The sequence below is a fragment of the Nilaparvata lugens genome, chromosome 7 (assembly GCF_014356525.2).
Source record: "Nilaparvata lugens isolate BPH chromosome 7, ASM1435652v1, whole genome shotgun sequence".
Classification (NCBI taxonomy): domain Eukaryota; kingdom Metazoa; phylum Arthropoda; class Insecta; order Hemiptera; family Delphacidae; genus Nilaparvata; species Nilaparvata lugens.
Genome location: NC_052510.1, coordinates 18,149,421 through 18,171,395, shown reverse-complemented (window position 1 = coordinate 18,171,395; position 21,975 = coordinate 18,149,421). Strand labels below are relative to the sequence as shown.

Below are 21,975 nucleotides of genomic sequence, written 5' to 3'. Positions count from 1 at the left end.
ACTTTTTTTAAGCATTTATCATTTTTAATGTATTCTCAGTGTTCACTGGAGAAAGTCAAAAGTTAAATATTACGAAACAATTTCCATTCAGTTTTTGATATTAAAAATCGTTATGTGTTGTCGAGCTTCTGTCTCAAAAAATCAACATCAAAGTCATCAATTCCTTGTTATCAATTACTGACAACCACCAGGAACTTTACAACCCTCATATTTTATATCTTCACCAAGGTGGAAACGTCTCATTGCCTACCATCAAATAACTAACAAAACGCACATTTTCGTGTTATACCATAACAAGTGACCTTGATCGTACTGAATACCGTTTAGAGCTCGTAGCTTAAATGCAATAAATTACATACAGAGCGATAACTGCTCCACTTACCATATACCTACAATCAGAGTATAGTTAAGACTGTTACATGCAATAATTTATCCTTCCTGAATCTACTTTATAATTATCGCTATCATTTAGATCAAAACCTATTGATGTGGCATTGAATGGAACAGACAATAATGATACTCTTCATCTTGTCAGATTTAAACTCTCACACTAGAATTTGCTTGCATAATACGCGAGATAAACATTTAAATTGTGTATTTTATTGTTCCACATTGACCTCTCCAATGCCTCTTACTATAGTCTACACTCGTATAAAAACAACTTTTTGGAGAACGTTATCTTAGAATATGGCTAGCGCGTTTAGGACTGACCTTGGGATAGAAAACTGAAATGTTCCTGGTTCATTCTTGGATTGAGAGATTCGAGACCTCTTATGTAACGAGTCCCAAAACTCTGCATGATGGATGTGAGAAAAACAGACTGTGAACAATCTGGCGATGAGGAAAAATGACCTATCAACCACTTGCCTGCTTCCAGACTTTTTCAAGCGGATTTTTGTTTTAATCTGGTTTTTATTTGATTGAGAGTCAAGTGGCTCGCTTCATTATACCCAGCTGGTAGCCTCGTATCTGATTCCTCTTGATAGTAATTGGATGAATTTTCTCGAAATCATTTCGAAATAAATGCGTGCTGGATTTATCCAGTTCGGTATATTATTAATTTTTTTGTCAAAATGAGAGAAAAAGATGTTAGGTTTGTGTAGTTGTAATAGACACATTTTCTGATGGAATCAATGATAAGAGGCTCCACATTGGAAATGTCAAATAGAAGGTTTCATTTGATAAGGTTTCTCTTCCATCTCTGTGTTCTACAAACTAATGCTTTGAATTATTGAGCTATGATGGACAAACTATGGAGATTATGATATTTTCTAAATTAATAGTGAATCAAAGTACAAACACATCGCTCATATCTACTCCTTTCTGAGATGCTGGTAACATGTTTCCCATGAAAGTTTTCGAAGTATATTTTTTTTTAATTTTTACTAGAACTTCATGTTGTTTTGTTGACGGAAAACATAGAAAGAATTATTGTAAAGTTAATTTTTAAAATATTCAATAAAACTCTCTGTACTTCAGATTTTATCCCGATAAAGGTTAATTATTGGAAATTGCTTCGCAAAACATTCTGATAAACATATTGATTGAATAAGATGTCATTCATTTCATATTTACAGAAAAAAAGTGAGTCCGTACGTAATTTTTTTGGTTCATCAATTATTTCTCTTCTTGATCTTTCTGATTAATCCGCAATAATTCTTGGACATCAAGAATCCAAAAGAATCTCAATTATTCTACTCATCATAACATTTCTGCTGTTACAGCAAAATGGATTACTGGTGTAGAGGAGCGAGTCATCATGCTACTGCCCTATCTACTCATGTTCTTTGCTGTGGGTTTTGTGACTTGGTACATGAGGAGAATGCAACGGATTTCGGCAATGATATCCAAGATACCAGGCCCTCCGACATTGCCTCTCATAGGAAACGCTCATTCCTTCTTTGGTCTCGACATGGAAGGTGAGTTGAAATCGATTAAAATAACGGTTCACTAGTGGAATAGAATGAGAAGAAATGATGAAAAATGACAATAATTATTGGTATCAAACTCCACGTTAAATATATTTTGACGATGAATGATTAAATTTTCATTATAATCGTCATGTTCCGATATAATACTAGAAGCTCCCTTTGATAATAGAGATAACATCGGAAATATGTTATCAGAAATATTTTAGTTATGAGAATTCTAAATTCTTTGCTTTCTTATAAAAATTAGAATAATAGGATTGTATGAATACGACACTTGTCCTTTATCAATTGTTTAGAGATAAATGTGATATGCTCCCAAGTTTAAACAGTTTGTCAAGAACAATCATTGCCATTACATATCAGTAAATGGGACTCTTGGATACTAGAATCTATTATTATATTCTAGTTCGAATTCTGATCATCAAATTGGTGTAACAATCATGGTCAACGAGCCAGCATTTGAAAACATTTAAATTCTTTATACTTTTGAGAAAATGTTCCGGAATGATCTTTGCTATGGTTATTTCTCCGTCAGTTTGAATTCATGATTTTTGTAAATCTCTCTAATGATTATTATTGAGACTATACGTTGAATAATTGAAATTTCATTCAAATCTGAATTGAAACACTAAATATTTATCATTAGATTAGAATAATTCAAATCTCGTAACCTCATAAGAATTAGCTACAAAGAAAACTCTTGATTAACATTATAATGGATCGAGCATTTTTGTAAATATAAAAGGTACATTTATTTTGCAACTTCCTGTCATCAATCGTCCATATTTGGTTAATTCTAGGTAGTACAAATTACATGGAAAATTCGTCATTCCCATTTCTGCACATATCAAATCAATGACAATTGAATGAAAATCTCCATCCCCACAATATTTCTTACAATATTTGGTTGTTGATTCCATCAATGGATCTAACCCCACTACATGTTTTAGGTTACAACAATATTCAGCTGGAGTTGATGAAAACGTACGGGTCCACTGTGAGAGTTTGGCTCGGTCCCTTCCTCTGGGTGAATCTTGCAGAGCCGAAGCACATTGAGGTAGGTTGAACGAAAAATAAATAAATAAAAATCCATGTAAATGATTTTTATGAAAATTTGTAATCAATATTATAAATTCTTATGCAATTGATTATAATGTTGAAAATATGCAGAATTCTAATCCAGAGAGCGAAATAAGTAACAGACTTCTGAAAATTTCATGAAAATTCGAATTGAATTAATGGAAAATTCAATCTCCATCTTCCTGCAATAATTTACCAGGTCCTCTTTTCTTCACTTACCGACGACATTTTTCCAATAGAACAGAAAGTGGAAAAATATCTTATTCAGTGGCAGATATCTTAGTAAATAACCAAATACAATATTATTTTCAAGTGTTGTTTAATCATATTCTTTAGAATCTCACTTGTAATACTGATTTGGACATTTTACTGTTTCTCTTTCCTCAGGCCATCCTCAGTAGTGAATATGGAACCAACAAAGATCCTACTTACAGGTTTTTCAAAGCTCACTCTGATGGAATATTCGTAGCATCAGGTGAGTAAATCATGAAAATGAGTCTTTTATACTTCCTCTCACATTTATCTCTTCCGTTTCCCCGTTTCTCGAGTATGGTCTCATCCTTCTATTCCGTTCTTAATCACATATTTGACTCATACTCACATATTATGTGTCTCGAGTTGATTCCTCAGAGACCCAAATCTATGAGGTTCAACTACTAAAAGTGTAATAATGATGTAGGATTGATTCTTACTCTCTCATCTGAATGATCTTATTCTGTAAAACTGAAGACATCAGGAAGCATTCTTGGAAAATGTTTTTCAATGTTTTTTTGTCGTTTCCTATCCTTTTATTATTTGTCATTTTATCAATCTTGGAAAATGCATTCTATGGTTTCTCTTTGTAATTTTCCATTCATCGTATCTTTTGTGAGTCAATAATTATCCTCCACTTCATTGTTCATCGTGGAAATCCTCTTTGATGTGCGATTCCAGGTGACAGATGGCGTAAACTAAGGAAAATGGTGAACCCAACCTTCCACCAGAAACTTCTGGAAAACTTCTTGACAACTTTCAACGAGCAGAGTGATGTACTTGTTCAGCGATTGGAAGAACAGGTTGGGAAACCCACCTTTGACATTGGTGATTATACGGCAAAATGCACACTGGATTTCCTCTGTGGTGAGTGATACTGATATCCAAAAAACAATAAAACGATTAATAGATCTGTTGAATGTATTTATCGAGTGAATCAGATTAATCGAAGCAATCGATTGAAAGAATTTATTCATTGCCACCATCATTTTAGAATGTTAAATAATAAGATAAATTGATATTTTTTATCGAATATTAACAATTATTTGATGACTAGCCTATACATTGTAATTTACTAGGTTGTGTTTGATACAAGCTATTCACCTATAGCTTTGCATAAGAAACCAATGAAGTTACCAGATCAAAATCATAATTGTATACACTTTTTTACTATTTCTGGATTGATCGATCGATCCTTCATCCTGCCATCAACTTAAAACTTCCAAGGACTTATGATCATCAAACAACTTTGAACAAAATTAATTTAATATTAAAATAACTAATGCAAATATAATATTTATCGACTGAGATGACATGAATCCATGTGGATGTGAGAATGGAAAAGGTTCATGATGAATTGCTCTGTTTGAGTATGAGGTGATTGATAGCTGAAGCGTTTTCAATGAGCCAAAACGCATGAGCTGGTAGGATTTTAAAAGCTTATCATAATCGCACATTGTGATAACTAATGAGCTTGGACTCATGAGATTCGATTCCTCTAATGAATATTCATACATCTTCTACAATAATATGATTCAACAAAATTTAAATTAATACGATCGATATTAACTACTATCAATTCACAGGTACTCTAATGGGTGTCAAATCCAAGGAACAGATTGAGAATCGTTGTGATTTCGCCAAGAATGTGGTTGGGTAAGTTATAAACCCTATATTCCTTCAATTCCCCATGCAAACTGTTCATTTATAAACTCATTTAGAACTGCAATAATATAATAATTCCGATAATAACTTGGATAAAACTGGAACATCCAACGCACAGATTCAACATGATCGAATAGCAAGTAGTTTTCAATTAGAAAATTGATGTTTGACGAATCTATCATAAGTAAACTGAAAGTTGCAAAAATACTAGCCTACATGAAAATTCAATTACTGAGCTACTGAATCATTAGAGTGATAAATTGATGTTTCACTTGAATCCTGAAGAATATTATGTAGAATGTAATTGAAGTTGTTTCACTGTAGCACTACAAAACCATCACTATTACTACACTACACAACTATTATCCTGATTATTATCTTCAAGTGCAATCATGATTATTTTCCATTTAATTTTACAGATCGGTAACAATAATCAAGAAGAGATTCTACACGCTCCATTACCAGTCGGACTGGATTTTCCGTTTCACCAACTGGTCAAAGCAACTGAATGCCTTCGTCAAACCACTGCATGACTTTGCCAAGCAGGTGAGTACACACTTGTACCTCATGTTTTCCGACATTCCTTAGCTACTGCAATCAATTAATACCTGTTGATTGATCAGAGAGTAATGTAACTTTTATTTGTTGGTGAACTTGGTATTCCTGACTTGATATTCAATTAGTTAATTAACAAATATTTCTATACAGGTTTGACACAACTACATCCTGTTGGCTGTTCTAATGAAAGTTTCATATGATGCTATTTGAACAACTCAAAAAAAGTCTATTCAAATAGCTTGAATAGAGTAATTCTCAATGCTGTTGTAGTTCTGAATAGATTTCATAGAGAATTAACAGTGCATGCTGCGTTCATTTTTCAAATGAAAGATTTGAAAAAATTGTAAGTTACCTGCTGACTCCTCAAACCATTAATCTAGATCATCTGTCATCATATAACGTGAATATTATAGGTTCAATATCTATCAGAAATCCCACTGATCCTGTTCAGAAACATCCTATTTCCAATTACTGTGAATGACCCATTCTAAGAAATTTCATGAAATCATTGAAGAAATGAATATTGATAATCGATAAAAATAAAAATGAGGGATTTTCACATGAATAGAAAAATATTTAGCTCACTTCCCATTTGATGACATGACACGTCAAAACTCATGGACTTTAATATTCTGTACTCATAAAAAACTAAGAATATCTGGAATGTGATAAATGTCTTCATTCAAGCAATGATATCATGTTTGGATTGTAAAATCCACCTTCAAATTCATATTATTCACATCATATCATCAATAATGAACTGTTCCAATCTGGGATCAGTGGGCACGAATGGGTATTAAAGATTTCCTCATTTTTCTTTGTTTTATCTCTTTCAAAAACTGTTACTTTTTTAATTATTATTAAATCATATTATTGATCGTTGCGATTGGTTCCAAATTATCTTTTGTCTATTAGCTTCAAGCACGGCAGTTGAATACTATTGAATCTAGTTCAAGACAAATTAAAGTTCGTCAACCTTGATCAATAACTAACTAACTTTGAATCGCCTTCGCATTAATGTCTCGCGATCACGATTTATTATCGAGCCTTTCTCTAGAAAATGATTTTTCTTATGTTTTACTTCATCTTTCTCAGGTAATTCTTGAGAGGATCAGTATCAAACAGGCTGAGGATCCAAAGGATGGACTGAGTAAGTCAAGGATTTTATCGGTTTTGATAGAAATCAATACCATTAGTTGTTAATTTTTACATTGAGTGAATTTTCTCTACGAAAAGCATATTGAAAAATGAGCAGAAATCATAATTCAAAATGCTTGATTAGAAGGATAAGTTATCATTCATCCTCCTCATCTATGCATTCAAGGATGAATAATAGTTTGAATTGGAAATGAAAGTAAAGCTATTTACCTCAATATACTCTTAAAAATTAAAAATTGTTGTTCACCAGAGTTCAATAAGCGGTGATTTTTTTAAATTTGATCCGTTTCTCTATAATAGAATAACTTTTATAGTTTTCATAGCACTTCTATTTTCATTTCAGGCCAATATCAGTTAAAAATTGTTGTTCACCAGAGTTCAATAAGCAGTGATTTTTTTTAATTTGATCCGTTTCTCTATGATAGATGAACTTTTATGGTAAGCATAGAACTTCTATTTTCATTTCATACCGATATTAGTGCTCATGCTCTTAGATGACTTATACATTACATTGTTAAATTCATAAATACTTAGATGACTTATGCAAGGAATGAGAAGAACCTGTATTGATTCTCAATTTTGTTCGTATTAATGAAGAGTGCAGCATTTTTCTACCAATTCCTCAATTTAATTTCTGTTGTCCAGTTGATGACCTGGATAAAAAGAGATCCATCTATTTGGACACCATTCTCGAGCAGTTCAAGCACATGTCCATCGATGAACTTACATACCTTACAACAGATACATTCATTGCGGTAAGTTGAGTATTCTACTATGTTCTATTATGTATTATATCATTGAGTCCTTGTTTCACGAATAATTACAAAATCGAATTGTTATTCATCTCTGATTTAATAATTCTCACTCATACCTAGAGACAGGAAACTCATACCTGATGAAGAGAGGAGAGGAAACTGATAGAAGAAATGAGTAAAGAAAGTGAAATTATTATTTTCAAGGTCACGCCAATCATGCCATCAACTATTATTGACATTTCTCATATCATAGTCAAGGTAGTCTATAATCGAAGGTTTATCTTCAACATCAATTCGTAGAGATTGCAAATTCCTTGCCTGTCTATTTATCATAAGCAGCTATTATAAGTGCCTATTTTTTCATTCCGATATTGTAATTTTTTTATCCAATGAATAAATAATAGGAAATTGATAGTATAAGTGATAATATAAATCAAATAGAATCAATCATAGAAATAGGAGGTATACCATAAACAAAATTAAAATTAAACATATTATTCTTCATAAGTTGCTGTAGCTTTAAACAGCCTTCCTACATTGGTTCTGTTAGTTCTTCCATAGTGGTTATCAGAGCAAAGTTAATCGATTCAGGTGTGCATCCTAAAGAAGGTATTCATTCATACCTATCTAACCTTGAAATATGAAACGTCAAATAATTTCTGATCGAATATTGGATTGAACAGAATGATGAAACATGTTCGATTTTTGGATGTGGATTGATGCAGATGTAGTTTGAAGAAACTATGTGATTGGTCGAACTAAAGCGAAATAGAATAACAATAATATATTACTTATATTTCTGAAAATATATTATCTCATGAAATTTGCAGGGTGCTGACACAACACGTGTAGCGACTGCCTATGCTTTTGCCCTACTAGGAGCTTACCCCGAAATCCAGGAGAAAGTGTACCAAGAAATTGTTGACGTGGTGGGGGATGGAGAGTTCACAATCCACAAGCTGGCCACCCTCCCCTACTTGGAAATGGTGCTCAAAGAGGTCCTCAGACTGTTCTCTGTCCCTGTCATTGTGAGGCAGTTGGAAAGGGACCACGATATTGGTGAGTGCAATAAAAAGAAACTATCACAGAATTCCATTTTGTTTCAAATAATATTTATCATTGAGTTCATCAAGGTAGACCACAAGGTCACAGAAAGTGGAAGATCTTACATCTGTATAGAATGGTGCAGGGTCTTTAACAACCAATCAATAAATTGGAATTTTTTTTCTTGAATCCAATGGAATATCGAGGTTTCGAAGTATCTCAAAAGTACCAAAAATTCATACTTTGATCGTGATTGGCACAAGCTCACAACATCGACCGCCGCTTTCTTCAAATTCGCCCTGAATACTTAATCGAGTAATAACCCCTAAGCCGTAATTTTGAGAGGGCAAGATAGCTAAATAGGACAACATAGCTAGATAGGAAAACCAACTATTTCAAGATATTTCCCCATCTTCCACTATAGTCCAGGCAATGAATGCTCAAAAAAAACGTGTAGAGGGAAAAGTTGGGAGACAATTTTTGACCGCGCAGTTCTGTTTAGGGTAGTGAGGAGGTGAACATATCAAAATTCCCCACCACTAACCCCTGTGCTAAGGGGGTGGGGGTGGTTCAAAGGTACCATTTTTTTGGATTTTGGCATATAACTAGAAAATTATGCATTTTACAGTCATGACTATTCTATAAGGAATTAAAGCTTACATAATTTCCTACAATATTGATTCCACAACTTTTTCTATATCTCTCTCACTTTTCGAGATATCCGCTCTATAAGATGTGATATTTTTGAAAAAACACATTTTCCTTGAATTTTTTGCTATTTTTGCTCTTATAACTTTTTGAATATCGATGGGAAAAATCCATGCTGATCATGAGCTTTTAGATCGAAAGCTATTATTTTAACAATTTTAAGAGCGTATATCTCGAAAACTGTTGGAGAAATAACAAATCACCACGGAACAAATATTGTACAGAATTTATCAAGCTTCATTTCTGAATAGTTAGTCATGTCGGTTGAACGCATTTTCTCAAGATATGAGCGTGTAAGCAAAACATTGAAAAATGCAGCTTTTAAACCACCATCATCCCTTTAACACAAGGGGTAGGGATAAGAACTTTCGATATGTTCACCTCCTCACGGGTCCCAACAAAGCTACTGAGTCAAAAATTGTGTTCAAAACATTCTCTCCAAATTCCTTTGTCAATTGGTCTATTTTTGCATAACTGAAGATATCACACTCAACACTGAAGCTGCTGCAACAGTCGTGGGGATGTGCGTAAACTTGTGAAATTATACATAAAATTGAAGAGAATTTGATGCTCTAAAAGCTCATGATCAGCATGGATTTTTCCCATCGATATTCAAAAAGTTATAAGAGCAAAAAAAGCAGAAAATTCAAGGGAAATGTGTTTTTTTCAAAAATGTCACATCTTATAGAGCGGATATCTCGAAAAGTGAGAGAGATATAGAAAAAGTTATGAATCAATATTGTAGGAAATTATGTAAGCTTCAATTTCTTAGCGAATGGTCATGACTGTAGAATGCATAATTTTCGAGTTATATGCCAGAAACCAAAACATGGTACCTTTGAACCACCCCCACCCCCTTACACAGTGGGTAGGGGTTGGGACTTTTGATATGTTCACCTCCTCACTACCCTAAACAGAACGGCGGGGTCAAAAATTGTCTTCCACACTTTTCCCTCTAGAACACTTTGTTGACTGGGCTACTATTCTCTTCTAGAATACAAAAAAAACTTTACACACTCGTATTATACTCGCAGAGACGCTAAAATTTATGTAATATTTTTTAGAGCTCAACTAACTGATATGAAATTGTTCAAAGAGTATTCAAATTCATCGATTCTGAATTTCCCCTTCAAGCTGAAGATATTAATAGAAATTCATTGCAAAAATAAGCCTTACAATCGAAGCTTTCAATTATTCTTGTTACCAGATCTTTGTTAGTAAATTTCTATTTGTAGTTACTAATAAGTTAATATTATTAATTGACTACATTGTGAGGATCGTAACTCATACGAGAGCTCATTACATTTTTTATGAAAAAAATTCCATTTGAACTGGGAGAAATAGATGGAAATCCAATGCATGAATAGATCTCAATTATTGAAAATATTGGTTATTCTTGTTATCGGATCTTCGTTGTCATTTTCTACTCGTAGCTATTGACTACATTCTGAGAATTGTAGCTCATATGAGAGATCATCACATTTTATGAAAATTTATCATCTTATCATGATTATGATTAATTGATGGACTCAAGTCTTCAATCTTCAGAGAAAACTCAAATCACTAGTTCAATCTCGACAAAAAAAAGATTGATTTCTCGTCTCTGACTTATCAAACTTAATTAATCAGTTGGAACAATTAAATCCTTCTAATCATAGATAAAAAGTGGGCAAAACGTTGTTGGAAGAGCATGTAATCTGGGAAGAATCTGAATGAAAAATCCATAATCTATTAATTAAAATTTATTTCCAGGTGATCTTGTTCTGCCATCCGGCACATCGATCCAAATCTGCTTCTACGCCGTGCATCGTGATACAAGGTTCTGGAAAAAGCCCGAGGAGTTTTACCCTGATCACTTCCTGCCTGAAGAAGTTGCCAAGAGACCGAAGTACAGCTACCTACCGTTCGGATACGGACCCAGAAATTGTCCAGGTATTCAAATTTAATCGAATTACTATTAATTGTCAACTCGTTTACCATATGCCACATGAAACAGATAGAATTTGCCAAACTCAATAAAAATATTTGATCCATCATTATGAACAGTCAATGAATTTCCATGGAAACTTTACGGAATAACAACATTTAACATAAAGTCCACTCTGTATTTTGTATTGATGAACAATAATTGACTGGAGTGTAAAATATTAGTTCAGAATTATAATTCCTCATTAAATGCAATTAATTTTTAATTTTGCAAGTTAATCTTTGTCGATTCCACATTTGCATCATCTCTTTCATATTAAGGAAAATTTTACATAAATCGGATTGAAATAAATATTTCTCTCAATTGAGTGGGCCAACCTACTTGACAATTTCGTATTGAATAAGAATAATTCCTCATGGATATGGTAAACCTACTCAAACTCTCTTTTTTCGCTAATAAGTTGATGCTATAAGTACTCTCTATACTTGCTTTGTTTTTGCTATGAGTTTGATGGCCACATGAGCTCTAGGCTTATGCGTGAGTAATGAGACGGAAGACGATGAGGGATGAGTGGACCTAAAGCTTTAGATGGGTTCCGGACCATCGGAAAGCGATATTTGGAACTGAAAAAAAATAATCAATGGAGTTCGTCTCAAAGTGGTCACCCATACAAAGGGTGTAGCTAGTACAAAAATGGGTGAAATATTTTAATCAAAAATGGATGAAATATTTTTCATTCTGCTCAGAACTAATAGAAAAAAAATAGTTTATCTCTTGCTGAGATAACTGATCTCTCTCTTCGTATGTTAACCAATAGAATAATAATAAATTCTAACATATTATTTCACTTATATTAACAACTATGAGATTGATGACACTTCAACTTCTACTATTAATAATATTATCGTAATAACTGAAACAGCTCTTTTATGTTCCAGGACATGCCTACGCTATGCTTTCGATGAAAACAATGGTTGGAAGTGTCATAAGAAAATACAAGATCACATCTGACCTCAATCTAGAAAATGCAGAGTACAATAATATTTTCATGCTGGAACTAACTCATGGATATCCAGTTCAACTGACAAAACGATAGGATAAATTTCAACCATTCTTCAAATTCTCTAAATTCTTCTGTTTAGCAGAACTTCTCGTTCTATTATCATGTTTTAGTGATCATAATTTAAAATTCTCAACTATTATTTATACACCTTTTCATTCATCCCAACTATTTATCTATTCTTCTATTCTGAATCAATTTGAAGTACGTACTTGAATAGAATAATAATTTTCAATTCATGATATTTACTCATTTTGAATTAACTATTGTATTTATCTATATTTTGTATTGTTTTGTTGTTTGTATATTCTGTGATAATACTAGCCTTTAATTGATTATTGATATTAAAGAGAGTATCACTTCAATGATAATTCTAGCAGTTTTTCCTCCTCAGAATATTTTTTATTTCAATAATCATTATTTCTAGATTTTTTGATTTTACGCGAACATTTCAATTATTGAGTTGCACTCATATAGTTGTCCTTTGGAAGAGACTAGTATTTTTTTCCACTGTTCCATCTAGCGTATTCTGGAAGGATGCTTGACAATCAAAGTGGCAACGTTGTAATGTAGCTCTGGAACAGCTGACCTACAAGAGCATGAACCAGCGCTTACCTGCATTGGAAGCTGATAGAACTGACTCACTGTTTTGCGACTGTCCAGTAAAACTTTAGGTAGCTGATCTAAGTAGATAATAGCATAGAAGAAATATGCCATAACAAGATACTCCATGGTGTAGCTCGTTTTTTGTACCAAATTTCAAGCCAATTTTTTGTGAACTCAAGCCGATTACTGTCTATTATTACTGTTTTGGCCGAGTGAGAGTGTTAAAACAGCACAGTCTTAAGAGACTATCAGCGACATCTAGCTTCACAAAAAAGAACTGCAATGACTATCGGCTCGAGTTAACAGTGTAGTTTGAAACATTAACGCCTTATACCATGGGATATCCTCTGATATATTTTTTCAATGATAAGCTACTTCTGTAACGTTTTACCGGATGATGATCGACTTGTTCTGAAGCCACAGTTTTCCACTTCATAAAAGCAGACTTCGCAGTAAATTTTTGAATTTGGTATAATTTTTGAATATTATTCAACTAGCAATAAATCAACAATGAGATATCAATGTTGGTATGACTCAAAAAAATTTCCAGGACTGATTATTTACTTGGAACTTGTTTTTGTTAAGTATGACGCGCTAGCATGCTAGCATGATTCATAAACAGTTCAGTCAGGAGTTGTAACCTGTTTCCAGTCAGCATCCCCAAAAAAGTTGCGTAACTTTTTTCCCGATACAAGTACTTCTCAATTACTTGAGCTCAGTTCGTTTTCAACTGTTCAAGTGAATTGTCGTCAAGAATCTTTTTGCACTGCTATTGTGCAGTGTATTGTGTTGGGCAAGTGGGTGGTATGATATTGCAAAGTATACTCCGAGAATAATGGAGTACAAAGAAACAGGTACTGTATATATGGTATTTATAATTGAATGGAATTACTCTTGGAAGTAACACTACTATCGATTTATTATAATCAATAATGAGGGATTGATTGGGAATCATATTTGTTTGAATAAATTAGTGGCTGTGACAATTCTATTTTTTGAGAAATTATTATCGATGGATTTAAATGTGGAGGAACATAGAGTATTATGATCAACGATGTTTTTGTGAATAGGAAACAATGAAACGTAGCACGTCAACAATATATCACTAGCCTAATCTCTCAGAACCTATGATAGAACCCATGGATCGCTGAAAAAAGTACCGTATCATCCTAAATTTATTGAAAAGAGACTGAAAAATAACAAGAAATTATGATATTTAGTAAAGAATAGATTCTATGCTATCGATTATCAGAATCTTGACATTTTAAGATTGACAGTAGCTCTCTTCATAAGATATTCATTACAATGAAAAATTTGATTTATGTTTTGTGACATAATAATTATTACAATATCAAACTCCTTGAAAAACAAATTTTTTAAACTCCATTGCAATAAATCAAAATGCTCACTTGGGATTGTGATTATAGCCTAATACAATAAACGTTGGACTAGCAACATCCAGTGAGTGTAATTCATTACATTCTATACTCACTGGTTACATCTTACAACACGCATTGCTGGTTTCTTATGTTTCATCCGTTTTTCTCTTCTTGTTTCCCTTTTATGGATATCTCATTCCACTCCACGATATACTTAACGATACTGTTCTTCTTTCTATCTACAGAATTCTACTATATTTTATATCATGCAATTCAAATTATCACCTATTAACTGGCTTACCATCTTCTCGAGACAATATTTTTATCTCATATTTCTTCATCCACTTCTCTCATATCTCATATCTTTTCCTCAGCAGTATCTTCTGAATTAACTTCAGATATTAACTTTCATACTATTTCATCGATTAACCTTGTCAACCTTTGATATTTGGAGATCCAGCATTGGAAGTTTCTTTTTCTAAGCAACCAATATTACTAATTAATTTCCAAGATCTAAAAAGGAATAATTATTACAAATAAATTTTCAAAATTTAACAAAAACTATCATTTGGAAAATACCGATTATTGGAAGCAGCTGGGCGCGACTCTAGAAACGCTATCGCGATGACGATGGATTTTAACTGCAGGTTTTATAATAGCAGGACACCCGTGCTTCGCTACGAGAATTGAAAGATAAGATTATTTTTGCGAGATATTTATAATCCAAATCCAATCAAAATTATTATAATCGTTTCCGAGATCTATCATACAAACAAATATGGCTTGCTGAATAAAACTGGAATAATAAATAAATATAGTCTCGTCACTGTAGAATTTTGGTTCCGGGAAGGTGCTCTCATTGGATGAAAATGTTAATACATTATAATATAATTTCCGTATTGCTATCATCTGGTTACTTTCTGTACCTATTCTTCATGAATCCTGCAATGTATTAAAATATGGTCGCCAAATTTGGTAATTCAACATCTATTATAATCTTTCTCACTTGCTCACACTCTGTTTAACTTGTTTTCAAGAGACTATGGAAAACTCTCTTCTGATCAGCTGCTAATTAAGGGACCAAAAAACCTTCCTCAAAGAACTTCAGCAAGTTTTCTTAGAAATATTTTTTTATCGCGAACCCACTATTTCCTAATTTAATCAAAATCGTTAAAGCCGATTTCGAGATCCGTCCGACATACATCCAACACACATTATACAAACAGAAATTGCTCGCCTAATATAATTGACTTTCATGATATATAATTTCATTTAATGAGAGTTGATAATATATTAACTAATATAATATAAAATGTCTCCAATAATATTTGAATTTAAATAGGTGTGATCATTAACATAATGATCATCATCTCATTTAATGTAAACTATATTATTAGGTTATGTGATGTAAATCAATTATAGTAAGATTCACATCAATGTATCAGCATTGTTTGAATGGGGAGCATTGGTACTATTAATGAGAAATGCTGACAGTTCAAAGTGAATATTAACGAACTGTTATGTATAATATTCTCCAATATTTCTATCGGAAGCTACCTTCTATTCTCTTTGGAATAGTTATTTGTGCAACTAGTGCGCAAAGTGACAGTCAAGAAGCCATTCCGCCCTCGACTACGGCTCGGGCGTAAACGTTTCTTTCGGTGCAGCAGAGGAACTTTGCTCACGTATTTCACATTAAACTTTTCCTACAGTTACCATTGAATATGAAAAATGAATAATTATGGGTAAAATGATGGCTGAAATCCATCAAATGTTTGTGTGTGTGATGCTGTTATTAATAACAATCTTAATTCATTTAAAAATTAATAATCCAATTGAAGTTGAAAATTCTCAGCCAAAATTCTCATTTTTATTCATTCAAGAATCAGAAAAAATACAGATAGAACAAAAAATTCACATTCAACATACACGCCAGCAGCTTTTTGGCTGAACCGAGCTGCAAAATGGCTGAACACAACAAGATGGCTGAACCGACAAGCGCGCGACCTAGCGGGAAGAATCGTACCTAAGTTTGTTTCATCCAGCTAAAAATTACTGAAACACGATTCAGAAATTTAGACTTTTGCTCAAATTACCGAGAAAAATTCTCAATGTAAACTGAGAAATATTTATGAAAATAACATAGACAACAGTGAATATTTATTGTAGTATTGTTATGTTTTTTATTATTTCTATTTATATGAATATCGAACGGTAATCATTTAACCTCAAAATTCGAATTTTATAATGTATATTTGCTACTTTTCTCATTTCTTGCAGTTGAAATGATAATAATTATTATCAATAGAAAAGAACTAATATTTATTATTAATGATGAGAATTTGTAAATGATAATTATTTAATTATGATTATATGAACATTATTCTTGTTTTGGATTTCTAGATTGGGATTTTATCATAAATGTAGGGTAGCCATTGAAATGATTCTCATCTAAATCTAACCACAGTCATTGTCACCAACTTAATTTTTGTTTTCGTGCACTAATCCTCCATTTAACCCACCAACTATTTTGTGTTGCCATGTTGCAAATCTGGAGTGCAGAAAAGATTTTTCCCGCACTAGAGCGGAAAAGTGAATCTTTGCGTTCTGTAATCAGTGCAGGAATCGTCACTTTTCAAGGTAACTGTAGGAAAAAACAATGAATGTTTGGTAATAATTATTGATTCATGGGTAAGCGCCTTACGTCTATGGAAGTTATTATGTTCACGTTTGGGAAAGCAGCCACTGCTACTTGGTCAATTTAATGGATAACCCTTCCTTTCATAAAGTTAAATTTCGGCCGAATTCACTCATTCTTTGCACACAGATTCCGCAACGCGGTTCTGTTCTTAGACCCTTCTGAAGTTTAACAAATACCCTCCATATTATATCATTCTGAATTATCTGTCGCGCGGAATCCATTCGGTGCAGATCTTTGCCCAACGTTTCGGTGCCATCCTCGCCATGTCCTGCCCATTTCCATTTGACGAGATGCGCTTCCTTTTGAAGATATTTAACTCTCACCTGCTGCAGAATCTGGGTGTTTTTGACTCGCTGATTCAACCGTACACCAAGTATGCTCCTCGACATTTTCTTCTGGGTAGTCTCGAGTCGTCTGTCTATCTAGCTGAGATGTTCAAAGGTGACTTCTCAAACAGCTTGAAATCAAACGTCTTGAGGAAATGCATATACCCGACAATTTTATGTGGCGCACAGACCTGGTCAACACTTTAACCGAGACACCGGTCTGTGAGACCAGAGGCAAAATTATTTTTTCTATAGTGGCACTATTTCCCCCCCCCCCTTTCTATAGTCTCCCCCACTATTCCTTAACATTCTCCAACAATGCTCGTCAGTCCCCAACTCACGGTTATCAAGTAAACATCAATCTATTGAAAACGTACCGCTCTCAGCTACCGGATCTTTCTGATAACGTTCATTTTTTACCGGTGTAGAATACCGGATGTTTCGACTAACAGATATTTTGAGCATCAATTTTTTTTTCTTATGTTTTTCTCTTCATTATTTCGGTATTTTATCGACATGTTTTATTTGGAAAACTAATTTTTGTAATTTAGAAAACGTTGGTTAAGGAAAATTGATGACAATGGATGAGTAATCAACAATACAAGCCTTTGGAACTTGTATCAATAGGATGCTTCACAATGAAGTGTCACAAAATAAACATTCATTTGAAAAAATAGATGATTCCGACCACTATAGTTATATTTATGAACTTTCATTGCTCATAAAATAACTGGTGGCTGAAAACGTTTGCTAAAACAAGTTTCTTGGTAACAATGAAAAACATTATTATTTTCAATGATTACCATTCAGTTTTGCTATAAAGCCTATGTTGATAAAATATTTCTCCATGATTATTGTTCTGAGTTGTAACTGATAGTATATCTTACACGGATTTTTGTATTGTGTGTGTTCTTAAATCCAACATTATACATTTATTACAAATCAATGTTTCCAAATTTTTTCTATTCTTCCATAACATAATTTGCAACTGAAATCTATATTATACTTTACTATAATTGGAATTTACTAATGAAAAATATTTAAATTCATATTTATTGGAAAATATATCAAATATAAGACTTTGAGCAAGACCCGGTCTGTGAGACCGGATGTTTCGGTTCAGGTCAGTTCTGACCATGTTTCGGTTAGAGTGTTAACCAAAACTTACCCATCTTCATTACAGTGACACATTCACTCACCATATTTTCACAGAACGACATAATCAAATGTTATAGAAATATTCAAAGTAACAGTTCAATAGTACAACAAGATTTATCATTATGTCAAAAACTATTGATTGAAATTATTTTCAAAGGGTTACTTGATAGATTTTTATATTGAAATCACACTGGTAATCTTTATTCTTTTTCAATGACACGACTGGTTCCGAAAAATTCAGGAAATTAGCTGGAACCGATCGTGTTTAAAAGATCTTTCTTATTTCTGGCGAATAAATAAGTGACTTTGGCAGAAAAGGTACTCTCGTATTTCAATTTGAAGAGCTATTGGTTTTATATTAAAATTCCTATCAGAACAAATTTCTTATGTTTTCATTGTTGGGCAACATTTTAGAGAGAAGGGTTGCTGACTTATTTCCATATCTGGTTATGGTGTTTGCTATGGGTTTTGTTACTTGGTACATGAGGAGAATGCACCGGATTACGGCAATGATATCCAAGATACCAGGTCCTCCGACATTGCCTCTCATAGGCAACGCTCACCTGTTTTTCGGCCTTGATATGGAAGGTAGGTCGAAATAATTTTGTATGAATGAAAATTTAATTCAAAATCATTTCGAAACAGAAGTTTAGTTTTCTCCCATCCCTACGAACTCGACAATTTCAGTAGAATACTCTTGTAGCTTGTACTGAAGACAATTCATGAGAATCGAGTCAAACATTTTCAAATAAACATTCTTGTCGGCTTATTAATTTCTCTATAATAAAGGCATAACAGTTTATTCATTTTTTTGACACTAGCTAAAGTTTCGGGGAAGTTTCTGAAACTCAATGAGAATAATAATTCAACTAATTTTTTTTCTAATTTCTCGAAAAGTATTATTTACAGTAATAGAATACAAGTAACAGAATGCAATAAACAGCGCTATATCATTGTGAGCATTTCAACGATTCATGCTTCCATCATTTGAATACTCAAACGAGGTAATGTTGTGTATCATTACGTCATCAATTGTTTTCTGTCCATTTTGATTTTATTTGAACTGTTTCTCTCGAATTTTAGTATATTACATTAGAAATAACGAAGCTAGTCAAAGTTATCATCATATTTTATTGTACACGTTGAATATTATAACTCAAATATGTTTTTTGATAATGTCTTCCATAAAATTTTCAGGCTTCAACAATATCCAGCTGGATCTGATAAATACTTACGGTCCCACAGTTAGAGTGTGGCTCGGTCCATTCCTCTGGGTGAATCTGGCTGAGCCTGAACACATCGAGGTAATAATGAGATTACACGAATGTTGAAAGAAAATGCTATCCTTCCAATATGCTTGGGAAAATGAGAAACGAGATAAATATCCTTGAGAGAATATAGCCTCATATAGTATGTACTTTTGGGCCTGGTAGAGGGGACTCCAGAGTGAGTAGAGTTAGACTAAAGCGCTCAAGTTAGAGTAGTATTATAGAAAGTGAATCATGTAAGATATAAAATCTGGATTGTTTATTCTATGGCTTAAGCATCAGCCACAATTGAGTAGGTTATGAGGTTTCCCATTAATAGAATTCTATGTTATATTGCAAATTTGAAAATTATAATGATATTTTACTTCCTAAAAATATGAAAATATTTCCTAGGAGTCATTGCAATATTGAGAAAAATAGAAGATAGTTAATGGAATATACTTGTTGAAATCAGGCAACTTGATGACATAATCTTCACCAAGTCATGAAACCAAGCTCTATTGAGCTGAGTGGAATTATCTTCTACTCTTGAGTGGTTTAATTACTTAGCTTCTACACAAATCAATTGAAATTTTCCCGTTGAGCAGATTATTGAATAAGAGTGACGTCAAAGTATTTTGGCTCAATTATGCTCATAACGAGTACTCTTATATAAAAAGTTGTGGGGCTAGTCTTACTCATTCATTATCATTTCAGTTGAAGATAATCAATTCATTGGATAATCTAGATTCAAACTGGAGTTTGGTCACTCACATAAATAGAAACATAATGAAAAAGAATTATTGCTCAATCATTAACTACCTGTTCTATCAATGAACTAATAAATATATACATAATTTATTTATTTACAGAATCGTTGTTATATATTTCAACTGAATTATTGGATACAACTATTTGAAAGGCGCACTGGAGATGTAGAGAATTAGATATATCTATATATAGTATGGATTATATATAATCTATGTTCATCTATAGTATAATTTACTTATGGAAGATAAGTTACACATACTTCGTGATTAGATCTAATTGCATACAGTTTTTAGAGTTACAGCACTATTATACCTTTTTTTATATATATTTTTTCATACTTTAAACACGATTAGTTTCGGTCGATTCTCGATACTATCTTGTGTCGAATTTATCAATTTTGTTCAATTTATTTCAGGCAATCCTGAGTAGTGAGTACGGAACAAATAAGGATCCCACCTACAGGTTTTTCAAAGTTCATTGTGACGGAATATTTGTAGCATCAGGTGGGTTCATCAGACAGTGTGTTGTCTACTTTCTGTAACTTTGCGTATTCCCTACCTTCTGTTTTCTGTCTTTTTCGTTCCGTTTTCATCACACACATACTAATATGTTTCATTCTCCATCTGATTTCCGATTGTCCTGATCTGAATAGTAAATTTTTGCCTTACTAGTCGTCTCGTGATAATGATGGAATAATGTAGGTCTATATGAAAAAGCTTATGCACATTATTCACCATTTCACTTTAAGAATCCTCAATTAATCATTCTATCCTTTCTAAATACCTCATTATCAATTCTATTATTTTCCAATTTCGTTTGCGATTGCAGGTGACAGATGGAGGAAATTGAGGAAAATGGTGAACCCGACCTTCCATCAGAAACTTTTGGAAAATTTCTTGACAACGTTCAATGAGCAGAGTGATGAACTTGTTCAGAAATTGGAAGAGCAAGTTGGCAAACCAACTTTTGACATTGGTGAATACACTGGCAAATGCACGTTGGATTTCTTATGCGGTGAGTGAGAGTTGTGAATACTATTCTATACTCAAATTAATCACTAGGAGTAGTAGGAATCTACTAGGAGTAGAATATGGATTAAATTTGATTTTTACATATCAAGGCAATATTTTGAGTGTTAAGTAACCTTTATTTATATTTTTCTTGACAGGGACTCTGATGGGGGTGAAGACCGAAGAGCAGATTGAGAACCGCTGCGATTTTGCCAAAAACCTAGTCGAGTGAGTTTGTAATACATAGAATTTAAAATTTGTAATACATAGTCATCCATAGAATTCATTATCATACAGGATGGGTGAAAAGTCCGAGAACGGCTTAATATCTCATACACAAATATAATTTGACGGTGGGTGTGATTGAAGATCCTACTCAAATTGAAAAAACTACTTTAATATGACTTTAAAAATCTGAGCCGCCATCTTGGATCCGCCATATTGAATACAACTTCATTTTTTTAAATAGGAAAGTGGTCGTGCGATACATGATTTCGATAGGGAATTTGAAGAAAAAATGAATGGTGGAAACCGCATATCGGAATCTTAAACCGTTTCGGAAATATTCACATTATTAATCAATACTATTTTAAGCAGAAAAGAGAGAAAAAAGTCTGAGAACGGCTTAGTATCTCATAA

General features: G+C 33.0%; 2 protein-coding genes across 2 annotated transcripts in view; both read left to right on the top strand.

The window, feature by feature from the left end:
* Nucleotides 1-1,724: 1,724 nt before the first annotated feature.
* On the top strand, nucleotides 1,725-12,531 carry LOC120352292 (cytochrome P450 4C1-like; the record flags this gene model as incomplete). Its single annotated transcript, XM_039432233.1, is given in 11 exon segments — nucleotides 1,725-1,919; nucleotides 2,882-2,988; nucleotides 3,399-3,486; nucleotides 3,945-4,130; nucleotides 4,850-4,919; nucleotides 5,348-5,474; nucleotides 6,582-6,636; nucleotides 7,290-7,399; nucleotides 8,230-8,458; nucleotides 10,904-11,083; nucleotides 12,017-12,531. Coding segments are annotated over 11 exon segments (1,505 nt in total), but the record flags the coding sequence as incomplete, so codon positions are not given.
* A 912-nt stretch (nucleotides 12,532-13,443) lies between these two features.
* LOC111047271 (cytochrome P450 4C1-like) overlaps nucleotides 13,444-21,975 on the top strand; it is a 437,563-nt gene continuing 429,031 nt past the window's right edge. The window contains exons 1-5 of the mRNA XM_039432220.1: nucleotides 13,444-13,598; nucleotides 18,723-18,896; nucleotides 19,506-19,612; nucleotides 20,742-20,829; nucleotides 21,155-21,340. Coding sequence (XP_039288154.1) covers nucleotides 13,580-13,598; nucleotides 18,723-18,896; nucleotides 19,506-19,612; nucleotides 20,742-20,829; nucleotides 21,155-21,340 — 574 coding nt within the window. The 5' untranslated portion in view covers nucleotides 13,444-13,579. The remainder of the gene's footprint in view (nucleotides 13,599-18,722; nucleotides 18,897-19,505; nucleotides 19,613-20,741; nucleotides 20,830-21,154; nucleotides 21,341-21,975) is intronic.